Here is a 22,154-nt window from a genome sequence, read left to right on the forward strand (position 1 = left end):
CTATTTATAGTAACCTTCTGCAGAATGCTTGTCAACATTTTGAGGAGAAATGTCATTCAGATGTGAAAACATTTCATCAATTTTATCTGCTGCATTTTCATTCTTATTCTTGTTGTCGTCTGCAAACAAAAGATTCTATTTATAAACAAAGTGAAATTACAATAAGTCATGCAGCAGACAGACAAGTTGATTATCACATGCCAAAAGTCAAAACTGAAAGTAAACAACTTTTAAGGAACAATAGAGACAAAAATATTTTTGGTAACATCTGACAATAGAGTTACATTAAAACAAAGTCTCAAAAATGAATTGAACAATCATGACTGATATAGAAAGGATCTTTTCTGTATCATGCAAAAGAAAATGTCTGATATGTAAATTCTTCAAAAAGCGAAAAACAAGCAGCATGATGGATAGAAATCTTCTGTAAGCCATACAAGCATTGATTTCTGTATATAAGAATAGATTTTCCACCAGCAAAGATCATTTTTAATTCTGATAATAAGTATGTACCCTGATCTATAATTTGCGATTTGACAATAGAAATACGGATTTTATGGATCAATTTTCAAAGAGAACTTTAACTTTCACAGTACTGGTATAAAAAAAATCAGTTATGAAAAATGGCACCTTTATCCCAGATGGGATACAGTCATCAAAATATTTGCTATCACAGTTCACTCAGCTTTACACATCACTGTTCTTGTACCATTCAATAAAAACAGATATTCAATAGATTGAAGCCCTTTAAAGATGTATGAAAAGTTTAATCAACCAGAAATTCTCAAAGTTACTATCTTAAACTACAAAAGACCTACTTGCAAAGGACCAACTGTCATCATCATCAGGAACTTCAGTTTCATCCACATCTTTATTGTCATCATGATCTTCATCATAATCCTCTAGTTCAGTCTCATCTATTTCACTATCATCAGTCTTACCTTCATCAACCTAATGAAAATACATCAAGTTACAGACAGCATGTTTGGCTACCCATTTACCATTTTATAAACCTACTATCAGGGATCATGCCCAAGACCAAAAGTCAATAACACCTTCTTTACTAAATGAAACTCAAGAATTATACATTTATAAACATATGTTTTTGTTTTTATCATGGTTGGTATGGTATGAGAATAACTTCTGCTAAGAATTTTACAAAAATGTCCTGGTTTAATCTGATTTCGTTGAGATAAAAACTATAGACAAATCAACGATATTGTTTGAAACAAGTGGAAAGTAACAAAACTATTTTGTTAGGCTGAAAGGAATAATTAATTCAGTGACAGAGGACTTCTTTTTCTATAAGGTGTTATAGAAAATAGTTTCAATAGAAGCACTGGCCTAGGTTACAAAAATATCACTGAAAATTGTATTGAATGATTTATCATACAGAAATGAACTGACCTTAGGTAAAATACTTTCTTTTACATCATCTACAAAAAAAGAGAAAAACAGATTTTGAAATTCCTATTCCTATAAAGCCTCAAATTAAGTAAGACACAAAACAAGAATCATTACAGGGACAATTTCAGAATTTACCTTTTGAAGTCTGAGTTTGTGATTCTGGCTCTACATCTACCTCTGTATCATCAATTTCTTCTTCTGCTACTTTCATATTATCTACTCCCTCTTGGTTGTTGTTACCCATTATAACCCCTTCTCCTACTTTCAGTTTGTGGTCTGTTGTTGCAGGCTGTGCCACCTCTTCTTTGGCAGCAACATTTTGTTTCTGTGTAGTAGCAGGGTCTTGAGTCTGAGCTGCACCAGTTTCTTTGAAAGGTGGTGGCGGGATATTTGCTTGAGTATCATGTTTTTGGCTATCTTTGACAGGTGCAGCAACTGTATCTGGTCGCTTAGCAACTTCATCTTGAGTAGCCGCATTTTTCTCTTCTTGATCAGAAGGTGCTTCTTTTGTCACTTCCTGTTGTTTTTTAGCATCTTCACTTTTTTGCAAAGCTAATTCACCAGGTGAAAGATGTTTCTAAAATAAAACCAAATTCAGTTTGTCAAATTCAACAATAATTGAGATAGTTCATTAATACAGAATCAATCCTTTAGTTTCAAATAAAGAGTCTGTTACAAAGTAAAAAAATATTGTTCTTACCTCTGTAGGTACGATATGGTCTAATTTCCTATGAGCAACATCAAATTCACGTACAAATGCATATGGAAAATATCCACGAACTCCATTTATCTAAAATAAAACAGCATAAAAAAAAGTGATAATAAAGCACCATGATTAAACTAGATGTGTTCATGTCCTTTTTTAGTTCAAACATGTTAATGTTGATCCTTTAAAATGAAAACACCACCTACCTCACCACTCCATAGATCTGGTCTGGAACCAGCTGATTTACTCTTCACGGATATCACAGAACCTCTTTTAAAAGAGAGAAATGTTGGATCATTTGGATTATAATTTGCTAGGGCTTGAGCTTTACTTATAGTTGCTGGAAAAAAATTAAAGAAATGATAACTTATTTTATAAATCATTTGGTTGTTTGAAAAAGTATTTAATGAAAAAAAGATTATTTGGAAGGCATAGGATAGAGCAACTTTACTTTGAAATAAATTGTCTATAGTTACTGCAGACTATACATCTGGGTATCTTTTGTTTTATACAATAAAGAACTCTTCCAAATCCTAAAACTAACCCTAACAAGGATTTAAAGGGCAGCTAGTAAGAAATGGCCATCCCTACCTTACCCTAAAAAAATAATTACGAAGATCATAGCTTTCATAACAATAGTTACTTCCTATTTGAAAACACATGCTGCCGTAACAAAATACTTAGAATTTTTACAGAAAATATCACTCAAATACAAATGCATCTACATTGGGAGATTTCAGTGATAATTAACGTGAATGATTGTAGACGATGGACATGGTGTGGGTAGAGGTGCCGGTGTGGATGGATAGTGTCCGAGTTTGTGGGGACATTTCTCAGCAGATGTTTAGCACATAATCCCTTTACATTGTGACAACTACTCAAAGTATGAAATCACCTTGACAATCTTCATCAGCACAGAGTTTAAGGTCGGATATTTTACCGGAATTAACACAAATATAAAATGAAAATAATAGTAAAAATATTGTTTGATCTATGAGTTTCATGGCGGCTGACATCTTGTAGCGCCGCACTTGTTAACACGTCAGCCAAGTCTCGGGTTTGAGCCCTGTTGTCGAAATAAATGGATAAAAATTTGTAAACAAATGAATTTTTTTCAAAATAAAATCCTCAATCACTTCAATTCCTTTAATTAATTTTTTAAATCAAGGAATAAATATATTTGAGACTATTAATTAGTCTACTTAATTTAATTCTTGATTAATTGAAAGTGGGTCAGATTTAGTTAAAGAGACTGACAAACGTTTTATGTTCTTTAGCAAGATTCTTTAGCAGACGAATTTGGCAAATTTGCATCTAAGTAGCTACTTATGCTGCTTCAATATTTTAACTTCTTATTCCAGCTCAATAATTTATTACCTGTCAATAATTATCGAATACCTTTTATTTATGCAAAACATGAAAATTATAACGTCTTAAATAATAATTCATCTTTAACTTTAGCTTTGAATGTCAAGTACGCCATTTGTAACTGGTAGAAATGCAGAGGCTGGATAATCAAACATTGACCCAAAATATTGACCTTTTGTGAAAGTATTTATGGTTCAGTCTCTTAGAAATTTTAGTTAAACTACAACGTAAAAATGGATCCAAAATCCACTGAAGGTGGAAAAGACAGTGTCTGTGTAGTGAATGTAGATAATTGGATTGAGCAGAATAAACAGTATTTCGAGCCTCCAGTATGCAACAAAATGATGTGAGTGCTTTATTAGTTTATTGTAGGCTATGTAATGTGATTTCATTTGTGAATTTGCCATTACTGCATTATATTTTTCAACTCTATGCACTGGCACTCAGAGTCAAAACATGACAACTCCTGAGAACCCTTTTGGTTAGAAGGATTTGTTACTGGATTTAATTACAACAGTTTCATTAGGCGTCTGAGCACTTAGGGTTGCTTAATGAAAAGACTGGAATAAGGAATAAGCAAGGCATATGTGGCAGATGATGTATGATCCATATCTTGCTTTCTGGTTCCATGTATTATATGTTCAAATTCATTAAATAAATGAATGATAAATATTACTGTATGCCTACTATTTTGATTTCAAGAAAATATTTAATCTAGGTAAGACCATATAGGTTAGTTACATGCAGATGAAATTCATTTTTTTCAACAGACTAAGGCACTATTTTACAATCAATTACACAGTATAATAACAGTTATTGAACCAGTATTGTACCTAAACATTATTACGACCTAATAGAGTTGCTTCATTGAATATAAAAAAGTAAAGTAACTAATCAATATTATAAGCAATAGACTAATGACTTATTTCAGAGTTCAATAAACTTTGTTTCTTTTTTCTGATATTTCATGTCCAATGTAATCTTACCAGTTTTGTATTTCATTTCCATTCTATTGACATTGTTTTTTACCAATCAAAGGGTGTTAATAAGGACCTGTTCTTTATAACATAACGAATAGTGGGATAGTGAAAAAGAGGAGCAATATGACAGCCCCTTTGGTTTTTTTATATCCCACAATTCATCCTATTGAAAAACAGGTACTACAAGACAAAAAATTATATCGCTAGAACTGGATTTTGGTTGAAAACTTGTTAGATTACATCAGAGATGAGAAATATTAGAAGAAAAAGTTACAAATTCTATTTATGATTGCTACTAGACTGAATTTGCTTTGGAACTAATTTTCAAAATGGAAGATATAGAATTTAGAACACTGGATTTAAGGGGCAAAGCTAAGGAACTAAGGTAGGCAAAGTTTCATGTAAAAGTCAATTTCTTTTTAGATTTACTTATCAATGCATGATATTTTATCTAAAATTAAGGCTATCTTTAGAGGGACAGTTGCACCATTTTTGAGGGTGAATTGAGTCTTGAATATGTAAATAGTCTTCAAATGTACGAAAATTGCATTATTCCTTCAAAAATATCTCAAACTAGGAATTTCTTTTCCTTTTCTATATGAAGTGTCTCAAGAAATGACGACTAATCTGTTTAACTTTTAATTCTGGAAACACATGGATTTGAAGGCTCAAATTTCGACGGTGTGCTGTGAAAACTATAACGATAAAAAAAATTCTGTTTCTGAGACTTAGGTTAGATTGGTCAAAAAAATGGCACACCTGTCACTTTGAAGTTGTCCAATGCACTTGTAGTCTGTTGAAAAATGTTATTGAACCTATTTCATTTAAACATTGATGACATGTATTTGTTTGTATAGTACCCTTATTAACTAGTACACACAAGCCAGGTAAACATGTGTAGATAATAATAATATACTTAGTAAATAGTGTACTGTACTATAACCGATACTATATTATATTGGTTAAGTCTGGTATTATCTGGTTTGCTTAGCTTATGAGTCTGTCCTTCTTACAATGACTTTATATCTGGTTGTGTTTAACAGTTAAAGGGACAGATTCGCCATCCCATTGATCAATTGTATCTAAGTCTCAAAAATGGAAACTTTTTAGCTAAGCCAATCAGTAATAGTGTTGAAAGCTCACTCTCAAAAGTTTAGCCTTCAAATCAACTCCCTAAAATGGTGAATCTGTCCCTTCAATTATCATTCCAAACTGTTGAAATGAAAGTTTCCCATGTTCTCTCTCATTCGTAAGCAATTCACCATTATTCATCCTGACAGAGGGAAAAATATAGCATTTTTACTGATGCAGACATCGATTAATAATTACATATATCTCTTGTTATTATAAAATTATCATGAGAATTGTGTTTGATTCGATTGATGTATATTTCTGTCCATAACTCAATTTTTTCACTTTCATTAATGATTTTTTATTCAGTTAAATTTTTTTTTTTGCCTTGAGGATCTTCAAACCAACAGCACCTAATCACATAGCAGACTGTCTTTTTAGTTTCACTATGGTAGTTTGTATGAGACTTCAGAGCATTTCATTCCAAAGTCAATTTTTGTCAGAAGGCATTGCTTTAGAAGAGCTGCTATAAGTAAAATATGTCCATTGACATAATTCTATTTCTAATTCTTATCATAAGCTAGGTATATAATGATACTATTATCTCATAATGGCCATATGTTACTTTTCTTTAGATTATCTATTACAGATATAGTCCCCCTATTATCCACTTTACCACCTGATAGAATTTCAACTATCTGTAACACTTATCAAAATTAAAATCCAGTATGTTGTTAATCTACATAAAATAAAAGAACTACATGTAGTAGAATTTTCACAATGTCAATAGTCAACTTTCTTCTATCAGAGAACGCAGTGATTTGATTGGATTGTACACTAGCGAATACAGTCAATCAACAGAAAGTCTGTAAACATTTGTGTTCACAGACTTTCTGTCGAGTCCTCTGGTAGGCTGTATTTGCTAACATACAATCCAATCAAATCGCTTCATTTACATCTGTATTCGCATTATGTACTATCCAATCAAATCGCTTCATTTACAAACTTCTATGATACAGTAAGGTGGCTATTATATTATTATTGACAATTTGCTAATCGTTAAAAGATTAATTAAATTATAAGTTAATTATAACAGTAGAAGATATAAAATGGCTATCAAAACAAAATAGTTATGGTGTTTATTCTTACCCAATTCTCTTGCTAAGAGACCACTGTTATAGATTATTCCCTTGAGTGATCTCTTAAACAGTTTCTACTATACACAAAACTTTATTTTACCAAAGTATCAGAAGTCAGTTAAGCAGAAAGAAGTAGGTAATGGTGTTAGATAAAAGATTAACAGCATCAGTGAACAGTCAAAACGAGGCATTATGTTTTTGGACAGGATAGTCAAAAAATAGCCATTTGATTTTTTTGTCAATACTCATGAATGAGTGATTTTTGACACAGAAAATACAAAAGGAATCAGTAATGTCCAATAGATATTTAAATGTTTCTATTTTAACTAGGACTACATAAACCATAAGGTGAACCCCTAATTAAACTAATATTGGTGAACACAGTCATGCAGTGTACAATGAGTAAAAGTTAATCAGAATAGCAACACTAGCCTGATCTTTTTCAATTTGAACTGTCAAAAGGCATTTTGTATTTTGGTCAGATGAATGAGCAATTTTTGACAGAAGGAATTAAATTATAACTACTGACAAATAGCTATTTAAATTTTTCAATTTTAACTATGACTACTTAGAAGAGCATATACCACTGATTGTACTTATGTTGGTGGACACTGCCATGCAGTGTACCATGAGGGAAATTTTGTTTGGATAGTGGCATTAGTCTGGTCTTACTCCAACTCTTGAACATGTTCTGTTTTGATAAACCATGAAAAATGTTGAAAAATCAAAAAATCACAAAGCTAATATTTTACAGTTAAGTTACTGTAATTCATTTCATTTAAAAATTATGAGGAACAATGAACAGCCCCGACCGGGCCCTCTATGTTAGCAACCAATTGTCTAACTCACTGAACCACTGAGTCTTCCTTGGATATTTATTCGCCTAAACACATCAAAGTTACCCTCTTTGTATAAAATACAAAAATCGAATGATATTTACAGTTGAATTACCATAATAATTTGTTTTTTTTCAGGCATCAGAAGGGCCAGATGAAGGTATTTTATGTAGGTGGACCAAATCAACGTAAAGATTATCATATAGAGGAAGGAGAAGAGGTAAATAATAGATTTATTATATTAGACAAAACCTTTTGTCATCATCATTATTGCTTTTAAGTGTTTTATTGTCAGTAATTTATTTTTTACTTTTGTTGGTAAATCAAATTTCACTTAGTACATTTCTGTAAATTGAAATTCAGGCTTCCAAATATTTAAGAACAACTTCATTTTATGGGGTTGATTTTAGTCTTGAATATGTGTAATTAATCTTCAGAAGTACTAGAAATGTACAGATAATTCTCAACACATATGGATTTGAAAGCTCAAATTAGGACAGTTAGCTTTGAACACTATTACTGATTGGCTTTGCTAAAAAGAAATCCGGTTTCCGAGACTAAATTATGATTGGTCAAAAAGAATGGCAACTGTCCCTTTAAAGTTGTGTCATTACATCAGTTTATCATATCATATATTACACTATTGAAAACAATTATTCCTCATCAAATCAATTTTCAACCAAATTGCTGTGGAGGATTGTATTTAAAGACCATATCATTTTACAAATTGAATCAGTTAAGGGGTGTCATTTTAAATTATAGCCAATCAAAACAATGCCAGACTAATTGTTTCCGTCCAGTTTTAAACTAATGTCAACTGTGTTAAAAGATCACATATTATTTTAGCATTTTAAACAATTTTAGACAATTAGCTTAATATAATTTTTAATGTCTTTTTATCAAGTTAGTAACTTGTTATAACAAGTTATAACTTCCATCTATTTCCAACTAATTTATATTTTTTATAAATTGATGTAAACAAATTAGTTTGATAAGTTTTTTTAAAGTGTTTTTTAAGTGATCCAGCTTGATGTATTAAAAAAGGTTTTACTGGCCATTGTATTTGTAAAGAAAATGAAGAAATTGAGGTAAATTTTGCCAGGACAGTAGCATTAGCTTACTCTTTTTCAGCTTAGTCAGCAAGCATCTAGTCACCACTGCTCCAATTGAAAAAAAAATCATTATCAAAAACATCATGAATTATACCTGAAAATATTTCTAAAGTATGCTATTTATATTTATGTACCTGTATCTACTAGATCAAACTGAATTTATTTTAAAAGTGTTAATTAAAGACGGAGAGTATTACTTGTTAATTATGCAGTTTGATCTAGTTTTAGCGTTTAGCTTTATAATAGCTCGATTTGCCTCTATAATAAGACGTTTATTTTACTCAAATCCGTACAGTAGTTTCGAACATCTTTAAAAATCATAACGAAATTTAAAAGTTAACTTAAAAGTTAATGGCTTGATTTTTAGTTAACTTTGTTGACTTTCAGATATGTCAAAGGACACATTTCTCTACTTATTGATGTATAGTTTTCACAAAAACTTTTTTGAGCCAAAAAAAATTTGACCTACAATAAAAACCAATGCTTCTTTAGATTAGCATGTATAATATTAATATTGATACATTACTACAAAGTGAATATTTTTAAATTATCACAGTATGATGTAAAACACCTGTTTCAAGTTATGGTATATCATTAACTATTAATGAAGTGAAAACTTCAAACATAAAAATCATATCATATCATATGATCATACTTAATGATATCATAGTATGAAGTTATTTCTGAATATATTTCTAATTTAGATACTGGTCTTAATGTCTGCATTTTCATATATTTTTCCCAGTAAATATGCAGATCAAGATATCTTTTTAAAATTTGTTTGCTCAGCAAATCTAACAGACAGATGTGCCATTTTGGGGGGTTGATTTTAGTCTTGAATATATGTAAATAGTCTTCAGTAGTGCTAGAAATGTATGAAAATCAAAGTAATCAAGATAACTGAAACTTGATTTGATCTTGAAATAGACCGAAGTTAAAGGGACAAGTGCGACATCGTACCTTAGTCACAAAAAGTGGAATTTTTTAACTAAGCTCAGTTATAATGTTCACGGCCCATCGTCGAAATTTTAGCCTTCAAATCCATGTATGTCCAGAATTATCTGCATTTGAATGTTAAAATGACGACTCGTCATTTAAGATACTCTGTGATATATAGAAAAGACATTATAGAAATAATGAGTAAAATTCCTAGTTTGAAGTATTTGTAAAGGAATTATGTGATTTTCCTACATTTCTAATACTTCTGAAGACTATTTACATATATTCAACACCCAAACCAAAGCCTTAAAATGGTGAATCTGTCCCTTTAAGTTTTAGAGAATCCGATGCATTCGTGTGAAAATGTTCTTTCAAAGGTCTTAAAATGTAAAGAAAAGTGTGCATTTTTTGTTTTCGGTATAATTTTATTGAAAAATATCTTATTTCTAGAATATAGAACTATTGATGAAATGTCCATCTGTTATTATATTTTATTTTTTCTAGTTATTTTACATGGTGAAAGGAGATATGTGTTTAAAAGTAGTGGAACATGGTAAACATAGAGATGTTATAATAAAAGAAGGAGAGGTATTGTCATTAACTTTTATTTACATTTTTCTGGTTTTTCCTCTCACAAACTGTCAAAATGATGACTTTTTAATGTAGTTCACTTTATTATAGACACATATTTACCACTGTTTTTTCTATTAATATTTTTTCTAATCTGAAGAAGTGTTTTATTATATAATTAACGTGTGACAATGTTAGATATTGGTTAGCAACACACATACCAGTGGTTTATTAGCCTGTTTGATATATTAACATTGTCAAACAAGCTGTGTTTAGACTGCCAATAGACATAAGAAGGGCCGAGTTCAGACTGAGAAAAAGTTGCCATGTAAAACAGAGGGCTTGGCACTGTGTTTCACTTGAACGGAATTCCGCAAGTACGGCACAGCAAAATATATCGGTGCAGTGAAAACATGCCTCTAGGCCAAACCCACTTATTCATGGAGTTCTGCTCAAGTCCTATAATGACCTTGACCCTTGACAAGTAATGTCATAAAAGAATAAATTGTGTTTGCAATAGATTGCTTCTCTGATATTTATGCGAACATGAACTTTCATTTCTGTGTCTCAAAAACCAAATTGGATCTTCTAATGAATCGTTGCGCTTTTAACATGACAAATTAATCACGACTTTAAAGTAGATACCTTAACCCTGTGCCAGTGCCTTTGAGGATAGTAATTTGTTAGTTGTAGTCATAAATGTGAAATTTCTGTAACTTCCAATATTAACATTTATCTGAGTGCAGGAAACTTATTAAGATTGAAATTAAGATATATTGAATATTATTGATTTTTTGATTTATTACCACAATATCACATTTCTTAGGAATTATTCATCTGATTTACTGTTTAAAAGATACTGATGTCTAATAATAATCCTGTTATCAGATGATAAGCTAAATTAAAGAATTGCCCCTTTAATTTCATTCAATCATTTTGTTTTGTCGATTTTTTCAACTAACAAATTACTATCCTCAAAGGCACTGGCACAGGGTTAAAGTATTGTTTATTTTTCATGTTTGTTTTTCATGTTAAACAGCTATTACAGCTGTGGCACCACGCAGGGTGTGCTTACTCTTCTAGACACCTGATACCACTTTGCATTATAAAATACTACTCACTTATGATTGATATACTTCATGTGGAAAGTTCATTACTAATGTTTTGCCAATGTTGTTTGGATTTTGGGTTCGGAAGTTAGTACATGATTTATTTTGGTGTTAAAATTTAGTAAACTAAGCGGAAAATAGATTAGAGTTAATTCTGCATTGCCTTTGATTGATGATATAGAATTCATTGATATAGAATCAGGTTTATCCTATTGTTGTGTAAATCAGTCTATAGAATTATATTATAGATTTACTGATTAAATACTAATACATTAAAGCTATCATGTCCTCATAAAAAGGAAATCAATTTCAAAATTAACATTAACTGTGATTAGACTGCATTTTAACTGTTTTTGTCGAAATTTGAACGTTCAAATCCATGTGTGTCTAGAATTATCCATGTTAAAAGTTAAAAAGTCAGCTTATCAAAGACATCTATTGATATAAAAGTTGAAATTCCTAGTTGCGTTTTCCGTATATTTCTAGTACTTCCAAAGATTAATTGCATATATCCAAAATCCAAAACAACGCCAAAAAATAGCGAGTCTGTCCCTTTAAAATCTGATTTGTCAGTATCACTGTAATAATAACCAACCAATCAGATTTGTTCTTCTGATTATCTTAAAGTTACTATTACCACCTTATGATTTTTCATATATGATGTTCAGACAAATTAAAATTTTTTACATCATCAAAGGCAACATGTCAACTCCATTTCAGATATTTTTGTTACCTGGTCGTGTAGCTCATTCCCCACAACGCTCAGAAAATACTATTGGTTTAGTCATAGAACGAGAACGCCTCAAATCAGAATTAGATGGATTAAGGTATGTACATGTACTATTAAAATGAGCATAAATTTTGATTTTCAAACTTGGCAAGGTTTTATATTCATCAATGGAATAACCTGGTGTCATAAATATATAACAGAATCCTGTATAACCTGACAAATCCATGAACTAATTTTTAATCCATATAACTACTTTAAATAACTTGAAGTTCAGGAGATTATTTATTTGTTATGTTATTATTTTCTGACCTTCGTTGATCAGAGGATTACAAACTAATAACATCAAATCTCTTGAACTTCAAGTTATCAAAGGATATGCGATATCAGCATCTGCTGGAAGCGAACGTTAACTTGTCATTTACCTACCTGATCAGAGGATAAAGATTAAAATTCTCTTTTAAACAGATATTATGTAGAAGTAGAAGGTGAAAAAACAATGGAATCTTTGTTTGAAAAATGGTTTTATTGTGAAGATTTAGGAACACAATTAGTGCCTATAATAAAAGAGTAAGTATATGTTTGTGATATGTTTTGCACTGAGCCTAGCTTAACAAATCTGGCCCTATCATTTTTCAGACTTGACATATGGAAGGGATATTGTTACATTTAGGGCCAGAAAAAGAATAGATTTGTTGGGCTTCACTCATCTTCACAATGTCAAGCTATTACCTTTACCTTGACTCCAATAGCGGCCTTTCTTGTATGACATAATGCTGTGATTTTATTGGATTGTAACCCAACGATTACAGCCTATGATGGATAGTGCTGCTTGTAGAATTCATTCTAAATGATAATCTTGTACCATTTTGCTCATTGTCAGAAAACAGACACCATGTATTGTGCAATGAGGGAAATTTACTTGATTGACCAAAACAACTGAGCTTTTGTTTCATCGGCCATCAAACCCTCATACATGTGAGCAGACTGTGCAACTCCCTGAACTTCAGAATAGTCAACATTTACCTAGGGTAGCCATTAAAACAATGGAATAAATATTTCTCTTCATTCGATATGTTATCTGTCTTATTTCAGATTTTTTGATTCACCACAATGTAAAACTGGAGTCCCTAAAGCAGGTTGGTGAACAAATTTTCATTCATGTATTTTGTTTTATTATTTTTTTTGTGGAAATTTGAATTTTAAAGCATTGATGATTATGGTATGATATTGAAGAGTATGCTACAATCAGCATTTAGATGTTATTATACACATTATTAGATCAAAAATCTGTAGTATGTATCAACTCTGGGCTTGTACAACTTGGCTTTTTACAGTTAAAAAAATACACAAGTCCTAACCATTCATCAAAAAGGAATTGACACAGGTAAAAAAAATGATGCACATGTTAATTTTATCTACAAAATTACTGAAAAAGATTCTGACAAATGTAGGCCCTATTTGACAAAATTCCTGTTAAAAGGTATATATCATTCAAGCATTGTGCCCTTAAGTGACCCAATTTCTTAGTATATGAGTTTTACTCAGATTGACTGTGAGGAAGATGCTTTGACTCACCATTCAAGCTCTTGAAAGCACATTACTAAGCCATATCTTAGATTTTTGTACTAATATGAATATTATACTGACACACATTTGAAAACAATTAAAATACTATTAAAATATTGTTCATCAAGTGTGACATAGGTTTAACTGTTATATTTTATATTGAAGTCATATATAGAAAACAGATTTAAGTCTTGGATTATTTGCTCTGATGATTTGAAATCTTTTTTCTTATAATGGCCTCATGTTTTCTTTTGATATTAAAACTGTTTAAATATCGAAGAATATCATATATACCCAGGATTTAAGCTTACTCTTGCTCTGTCAGCAGCATGACTTCAACTTAAGTTCAAAGCTCACATGAACTTCCTTTGTGAAGATCATACTTGCTATCTTATCATCTATACTGACATTATAAACAATATATCTTATCATCTATACTGACATTATAAACAATATATCTTATCTATACTGACAATATAAATAATATATCTTATCATCTATACTGACAATATAAACAATATATCTTATCTATACTGACATTATAAACAATATATCTTATCATCCATACTGACATTATAAACAGCATATCTTATCTATACTGACATTATAAACAATATATCTTATCATCCATACTGACAATATAAACAATATATCTTGTCATCTATACTGACATTATAAACAATATATCTTATCATCCATACTGACATTAAAAACAATATATCTTATCTATACTGACATTATAAACAATATATCTTATCATCCATACTGACATTAAAAACAATATATCTTATCTATACTGACATTATAAACAATATATCTTATCATCCATACTGACATTATAAACAATATATCTTATCTATACTGACATTATAAACAATATATCTTATCATCCATACTGACAATATAAACAATATATCTTGTCATCTATACTGACATTATAAACAATATATCTTATCATCCATACTGACATTATAAACAATATATCTTATCTATACTGACATTATAAACAATATATCTTATCATCCATACTGACATTATAAACAATATATCTTATCTATACTGACATTATAAACAATATATCTTATCATCCATACTGACATTATAAACAATATATCTTATCATCCATACTGACAATATAAACAATATATCTTGTATCTATACTGACATTATAAACAATATATCTTATCATCCATACTGACATTAAAAACAATATATCTTATCTATACTGACATTATAAACAATATATCTTATCATCCATACTGACATTAAAAACAATATATCTTATCTATACTGACATTATAAACAATATATCTTATCATCCATACTGACATTATAAACCATATATCTTATCTATACTGACATTATAAACCATATATCTTATCATCCATACTGACAATATAAACAATATATCTTGTCATCTATACTGACATTATAAACAATATATCTTATCATCCATACTGACATTATAAACAATATATCTTATCTATACTGACATTATAAACAATATATCTTATCATCCATACTGACATTAGAAACAATATATCTTATCTATACTGACATTATAAACAATATATCTTATCGTCCATACTGACATTATAAACAATATATCTTATCTATACTGACATTATAAACAATATATCTTATCATCCATACTGACAATATAAACAATATATCTTGTCATCTATACTGACATTTTAAACAATATATCTTATCATCCATACTGACAATATAAACAATATATCTTGTCATCTATACTGACATTATAAACAATATATCTTATCATCTATACTGACATTATAAACAAAATATCTTATCATCTATCATCCATACTGACATTATAAACAATATATCTTATCTATACTGACATTATAAACAATATATCTTATCATCCATACTGACATTAGAAACAATATATCTTATCTATACTGACATTATAAACAATATATCTTATCGTCCATACTGACATTATAAACAATATATCTTATCTATACTGACATTATAAACAATATATCTTATCATCCATACTGACAATATAAATAATATATCTTGTCATCTATACTGACATTTTAAACAATATATCTTATCATCTATACTGACATTATAAACAATATATCTTATCATCCATACTGACAATATGAACAATATATCTTATCATCTATACTGTCACTAAAAACACCATATCTTATCATCCATACTGACATTATCAACAAGATATTTCATCATCCATACTAAGACTATAAGCACCATATCTTATCATCCATTCTGTCACCATAAGTCTGATATCTTATGACCCATATTGACACTATAAACAATATATCTCATCACCTATTTTGACTGTAGACAAGATATATCACCCATACAGTCAATATAAACAAGGTATCTCATCATCCATACTGTCACTGTAAACAAAATATCTTATCATCCAAACTGTCACTAAAAACAAAATATCTTATCATCCATACTGTCACTAGAAACAATATATATTTTCATCCATATTGACACTAAAGAGAAGATATCTCATCATCCATGACATTATAAACAAGATATCTTATGGTTTCTGGCTGAATGAATTTTTTTAAGCATTTCAATGTCATGCATTTTAGCAGGTCGAAGTGCCAAGTACAAGAAAGTAGAATCAGGTTAGAAATGTATATTTTCATGTATTACTTCTTAACAATATAGACCATTTTTCTCCAAAACATATTCTTTTTTTATTATTTGGTGTCTGGTTACCTTTCAATTCAACAAAAAGATCTAGGAAAGTATTTTCTCTGTATTATGTAAGAAAGTGAATGATGCAATTATTGATTTTAGAAATAAGTCAATTAACTTTTAAAAGTGAGCTTAAACGGACAGGTGCACCAGTGAAATGGTTTTCGAGAATAGTGGAATGTCATTATTTCTTACAATGCATGAATTTAACTATTTCAATTTCAAAATTCTAAATTAACAGAGTAACAGAACTTATATGTCTTTGTAGCTTCCGCCAAGCGAAACCTCTAAAAGCATGGAATGATACATCTTCACAATGTCCAGCTATTACACACTTCATCTTATACCTTGACTGCAATAGCCACTATTTCTATATCACAAAATGCAGGGAGTTGATTGGATTGTACACCTGCAAATACAGGGAAGCAAGGCACTTAAACAGTATGGCTTATGCTTTACAGAAGTCTGTAGAAAGCCCTGATTGGCTGTATTCGCCAGAGTGCAATCCATTCAAATAACTGCAGTTACAAACTTCCTAGATACAAGAATAGTGGCTATTGCAGTCAAGGTATGAGACTTAGTTAATAATAGCTCGGTATTGTGAAGATGGGAATGATATTGATGTACAGAATGCTTTCCATGTTGTACTTCTAATTAAGTCTGGTCTAATTGTAATGTTTTAAATATCCATGTTATATAACTAATTATAACTTTAATATATATGATATATGATAGACATAGAAATATTATAACAGACCTCCAAAAACATGCTGTCATTCAGAGTTTCGGGCTATGTAATCTTCAGACAACTCATCATGAATGAAAGCTGTATAGGATAATGACCTAAATGAGTTAAAAGTGAAAGTTGGCTGTAGAAAACGCAAAGGCATAGATTGAGGGTATTCTGTTTTCGCATGGTCTTAGTGAGTTAAATGCTGGAAGTGAATGTCCAGGGCTCAGTAATCAGTATTAGAAGGTGATTGATAGTGAGTTGTATTGAACACTACTGAGTTAAGTTCATTGATTACTGAGTATATTTAATCAGAATTAGTATACGATTTAATAGTGAGATGTATTGAACACTACTGAGTTAAGTTCATTGATTACTGAGTATATTTAATCAGAATTAGTAGACGATTTAATAGTGAGATGTATTGAACACTACTGAGTTCATTCATTGATTAGTGAATATATTTAATCAGTATTAGTAGAAGATTTAATAGTGAGTTGTATTGAACACTGCTGAGATTAGATCATTGATTACCGAGTATATTTAATCAGTATTAGTAGACGATTTAATAGTGAGTTGTATTGAACACTACTGAGTTTAGTTCATTGATAACTGACTATATTTAATCAGAATTAGAAGGTGATTGATAGTGAGTTGTCTTGAACACTACTGAGATTAGATCATTGATTACTGAGTATATGTAATCAGAATTAGTAGACGATTTAATAGTGAGTTGTATTGAACACAACTGAGATTAGATCATTGATTACTGAATATATTTAATCAGAATTAGTAGAAGATTTAATAGTTAGTTGTATTGAACAATACTGGGATTAGATCATTGATTACTGAGTATATTTAATCAGAATTAGTAGAAGATTAATAGTGAGTTGTATTGAACACTACTGAGATTAGATCATTGATTACCGAGTATATTTAATCAGTATTAGTAGACGATTTAATAGTGAGTTGTATTGAACACTACTGAGTTTAGTTCATTGATAACTGACTATATTTAATCAGAATTAGAAGGTGATTGATAGTGAGTTGTCTTGAACACTACTGAGATTAGATCATTGATTACTGAGTATATGTAATCAGAATTAGTAGACGATTTAATAGTGAGTTGTATTGAACACAACTGAGATAAGATCATTGATTACTGAATATATTTAATCAGAATTAGTAGAAGATTTAATAGTTAGTTGTATTGAACAATACTGAGATTAGATCATTGATTACTGACTATATTTAATCAGAATTAGTAGATGATTTAATAGTGAGTTGTATTGAACACTACTGAGTTAAGTTCATTGATTACTGAGTATATTTAATCAATTTTCGTAGATGATTAATAGTGAGTTGTATTGAACACTACTGAGTTTAGTTCATTGATTACTGACTATATTTAATCAGAATTAGTAGATGATTTAATATTGAGTTGTATTGAACACTACTGAGTTAAGTTCATTGATTACTGAATATATTTAATCAATTTTCGTAGATGATTAATAGTGAGTTGTATTGAACACTACTGAGATTAGATCATTGATTACTGAGTATATTTAATCAATTTTCGTAGATGATTAATAGTGAGTTGTATTGAACACTACTGAGTTTAGTTCATTGATTACTGAATATATTTAATCAGTATTAGTAGACGATTTAATAGTGAGTTGTATTGAACACAACTGAGTTAAGTTCATTGATTACTGAAGATATTTAATCAGTATTAGTAGACGATTTAATAGTGAGTTGTATTGAACACTACTGAGTTAAGTTCATTGATTACTGAGTATATTTAATCAGAATTAGTAGATGATTTAATATTGAGTTGTATTGAACACTACTGAGTTAAGTTCATTGATTACTGAATATATTTAATCAATTTTCGTAGATGATTAATAGTGAGTTGTATTGAACACTACTGAGATTAGATCATTGATTACTGAGTATATTTAATCAGTATTAGTAGACGATTTAATAGTGAGTTGTATTGAACACAACTGAGTTAAGTTCATTGATTACTGAAGATATTTAATCAGTATTAGTAGACGATTTAATAGTGAGTTGTATTGAACACTACTGAGTTAAGTTCATTGATTACTGAGTATATTTAATCAGTATTAGTAGACGATTTAATAGTGAGTTGTATTGAACACTACTGAGTTAAGTTCATTGATTACTGAGTATATGTAATCAGAATTAGTAGACGATTTAATAGTGAGTTGTATTGAACACAACTGAGTTAAGTTCATTGATTACCGAGTATATTTAATCAGTATTAGTAGACCATATAATAGTGAGTTGTATTGAACACAACTGAGTTTAGGTCATTGATAACTGAGTATATTTAATCAGTATTAGAAGCTGATTGATAGTGAGTTGTATTGAACACTACTGAGTTTAGTACATTGATTACTGAGTATATTTAATCAGAATTAGTAGATGATTTAATAGTGAGTGGTATTGAACACTACTGAGTTAATTTCATTGATTACTGAAGATATTTAATCAGAATTAGATGATTAATATTGAGTGGTATTGAACATTTCTGAGTTAAGTTCATTGATTACTGAATATATTTAATCATAATTAGATGATTAATAGTAATAATAATAATATTAATCATTTGTTTACTCATCTCTTCTTCTCTCCTCTATTCACTCAAATTTGCATTCATTCACTTGTAGTTATATTTTTTTATTCTATCTATTTGATTGTATTATGAGGTTTTCTATTCTTGATGAATAGAGGTTTTCTATTCTTATTGAATAGAGGTATTCTGTTAGATTCAAGTTTATTTCCAGATATTTATTTATTTTTATCCAATTTGTTACCCCCCCTTGCTTGTATGATAATTTATAGCAATACTTTTAAGATTCTGGGCATACCGGATTAACATGTATACAACCAGGTTAAAATGTATACACAGAAGAAATCAAAAGTTTAAGTTGCATCGAATGTGGTTGGCCATTCTAAGACACCTTATACACATGGATATGATAATATAGTATTTCAACTACATGAACGTCAGGGATGTTATCAAACTTTTTCAAAAGCAGTGTATTTGTAGATATTACCACTAAAATGACCCCAAAATGATTGACTGTGTGTATTTTGGTATCTCAAGATATGCATCAATTATATATAGTATTAAGATATCATGCATCAGAGCTTATAGCTCATATAAACTTTACCTCATAAATCATATCTGTATATCTTATACTTACAGCATAAAAAATTCAGATTTTCATTTTAAAGTGCATTTATTTAATACAAATTGTAGCAGAATGGTTCAGTTTGAATTCCAATTTTCATTGCTCAGCTCTTAATTTTTTATTTCTGTACATTTTTCAGGAGCGATCCCTGTAGATCCACCAATAGTATTAGACAGTGAAGTTACACTGAAAAATCCCTTTAGTTTAAAGAAATGGATTGATAAAAACCGGGCAGATATTAATAAGAAAGGCAGTATGTTATTATTTGGCTGTGGTTGTCAGTTTCAAGTCATGGTTTATGGACAAGGAGAAAATTCAGGGAAACATTTAGTGGCAGAGACCTGGATCTGGCAAATCGTAAGTATCTGTCCACTTTTTTTATACCAATGGCAAAACCTATTTAGTCATTTTTTGGTCAAACTTGATTTTTTTTGGGGGTACTAGAGTAACTAGTTACTACCACATATTTATACTGTAACAAATCTGTAAAAATGGATCCAAGAAACTTGAATACCAAAGGTAAAACCTAATGAGTCCGTCAGTTATGGCATTTACAATTGAAACCTATTGTTTCTAAGAGCCAATCAAAATGAACAAATGACTCACTAGGTTTTGCCATTGGAGGGCAGACTTGTTCTTTTTTGCTCTCTGATAGTTATTTTTTGACAAATGCAAGGAGATATAGTCAGTAAAACTAAACTAATCTGTTTTCTATAAAAGTTAAATGGAAAATAAAAGGATGTGAATTTATATCTGGTCAGTAGTCTCAATGATTTTTATGATATTTTCCAGGAAAATAAATCAACTATAACAGTAGATGGTAAAGAATATGTTTTACAACCTAATGATTCTATGCTCATTCCTGTAGGTAAAATGTAAGTATCTACTCTCATCTCTTACCTGGTACAGCCTCTATGATATCTGGAGATTCGATTTATTGAGTGATATATCACTAACTGTAGAAGCCCTATGCAGTACACCTTCAGGTTTGAAGGGTCAGTAGTCATTGAAATGAATCTGCCACTTTACATTTCCCATAGCAGATCAATATTCTTGTCATAAAGCCTGATAACCTCCCTTGACTCATTATGTCATTGTTTATATAGCCAATCAGCGACTACTTTTCATGGGTATAGGTTAGGGTCCTCCAAAGAATCTGTTTTTCCCTAGTTACCAAAGCAAATTAAGCAGATATATTTTGACAAGTTGTCACTTGCATCAAGATTTTAGCTTAGAACCTCATTCAATTCATTGTGAACCAGGCATGCAGGAGATAAAATAAGTCTGATTCTTTACATCTTGGTTCCAGAGCAAATTTGGCAAAACATCAGACTCCATTTACACAGATAAAGGGCGAGTCGTGAAATTGCAGATTTTCAGTTAGATAAGCCCTCATCGAATTAAAAATGAGGGCAGAAATATTGTATTTTACATGTGTATTGATTTCCATTACAGGTATTCAGCTAAAAGACAAGAAGGCTCAATAACTCTCATTTGTTTTCAAGATCCTGGATTGAAGCAGGAATAAAACTAGAATATTAGTCACTAATTTTAATTCTCTAATTGTATATTTTGAATAAGCCTGTGTGTGTCTGCCATGATGAGTATTTGGTATCATTTCTTAATTGATATCATATGTCAAGGTCGTATTGATCACCGTTTTGTAATGTGTGTATAGGATAAAATGCGTCAGATGGTTGTTATGAATTTCTTTGAGGGAAAGGGTTTTGGATATCAAAACAACTGTTACGTATACAAGTAAGCCTGAATAAGTGAAAGCCGTGGAATATGCGATATAACCACTCATTATTATGGTGTCTGTGTTATGCCAACCTGTTGATATTTTTGAAAGGGCATTATTTACAGTGACAGATTTTCCCAGATCACTGGAGGGTAAGAACGGGTGCGCACTAAATTTGCAACAATACGGAAAGTCCCAGGGACTGGTATAACAAGGA

General features: G+C 30.2%; 2 protein-coding genes across 2 annotated transcripts; one reads left to right on the forward strand and one right to left on the reverse strand.

Annotated features, from left to right (window-relative positions):
* LOTGIDRAFT_162972 (hypothetical protein) lies at positions 1-3,129 on the reverse strand (the record flags this gene model as incomplete). Its single annotated transcript, XM_009059033.1, has 7 exons — positions 1-119; positions 819-951; positions 1,408-1,436; positions 1,543-1,984; positions 2,108-2,197; positions 2,320-2,453; positions 3,009-3,129. The coding sequence occupies 7 exons, from the start codon at positions 3,127-3,129 to the stop codon at positions 1-3; spliced, it is 1,068 nt and encodes a 355-aa protein (XP_009057281.1).
* Positions 3,130-3,714: 585 nt separating this feature from the next.
* Positions 3,715-21,724, forward strand: LOTGIDRAFT_121447 (hypothetical protein; the record flags this gene model as incomplete). Its single annotated transcript, XM_009059034.1, has 9 exons — positions 3,715-3,827; positions 7,646-7,727; positions 10,063-10,146; positions 11,958-12,064; positions 12,433-12,534; positions 13,060-13,103; positions 20,336-20,553; positions 20,989-21,071; positions 21,652-21,724. The coding sequence occupies 9 exons, from the start codon at positions 3,715-3,717 to the stop codon at positions 21,722-21,724; spliced, it is 906 nt and encodes a 301-aa protein (XP_009057282.1).
* Between the last annotated feature and the right edge of the window lie 430 nt (positions 21,725-22,154).

This window comes from Lottia gigantea (assembly GCF_000327385.1).
Source record: "Lottia gigantea unplaced genomic scaffold LOTGIsca_37, whole genome shotgun sequence".
NCBI lineage: Eukaryota > Metazoa > Mollusca > Gastropoda > Lottiidae > Lottia > Lottia gigantea.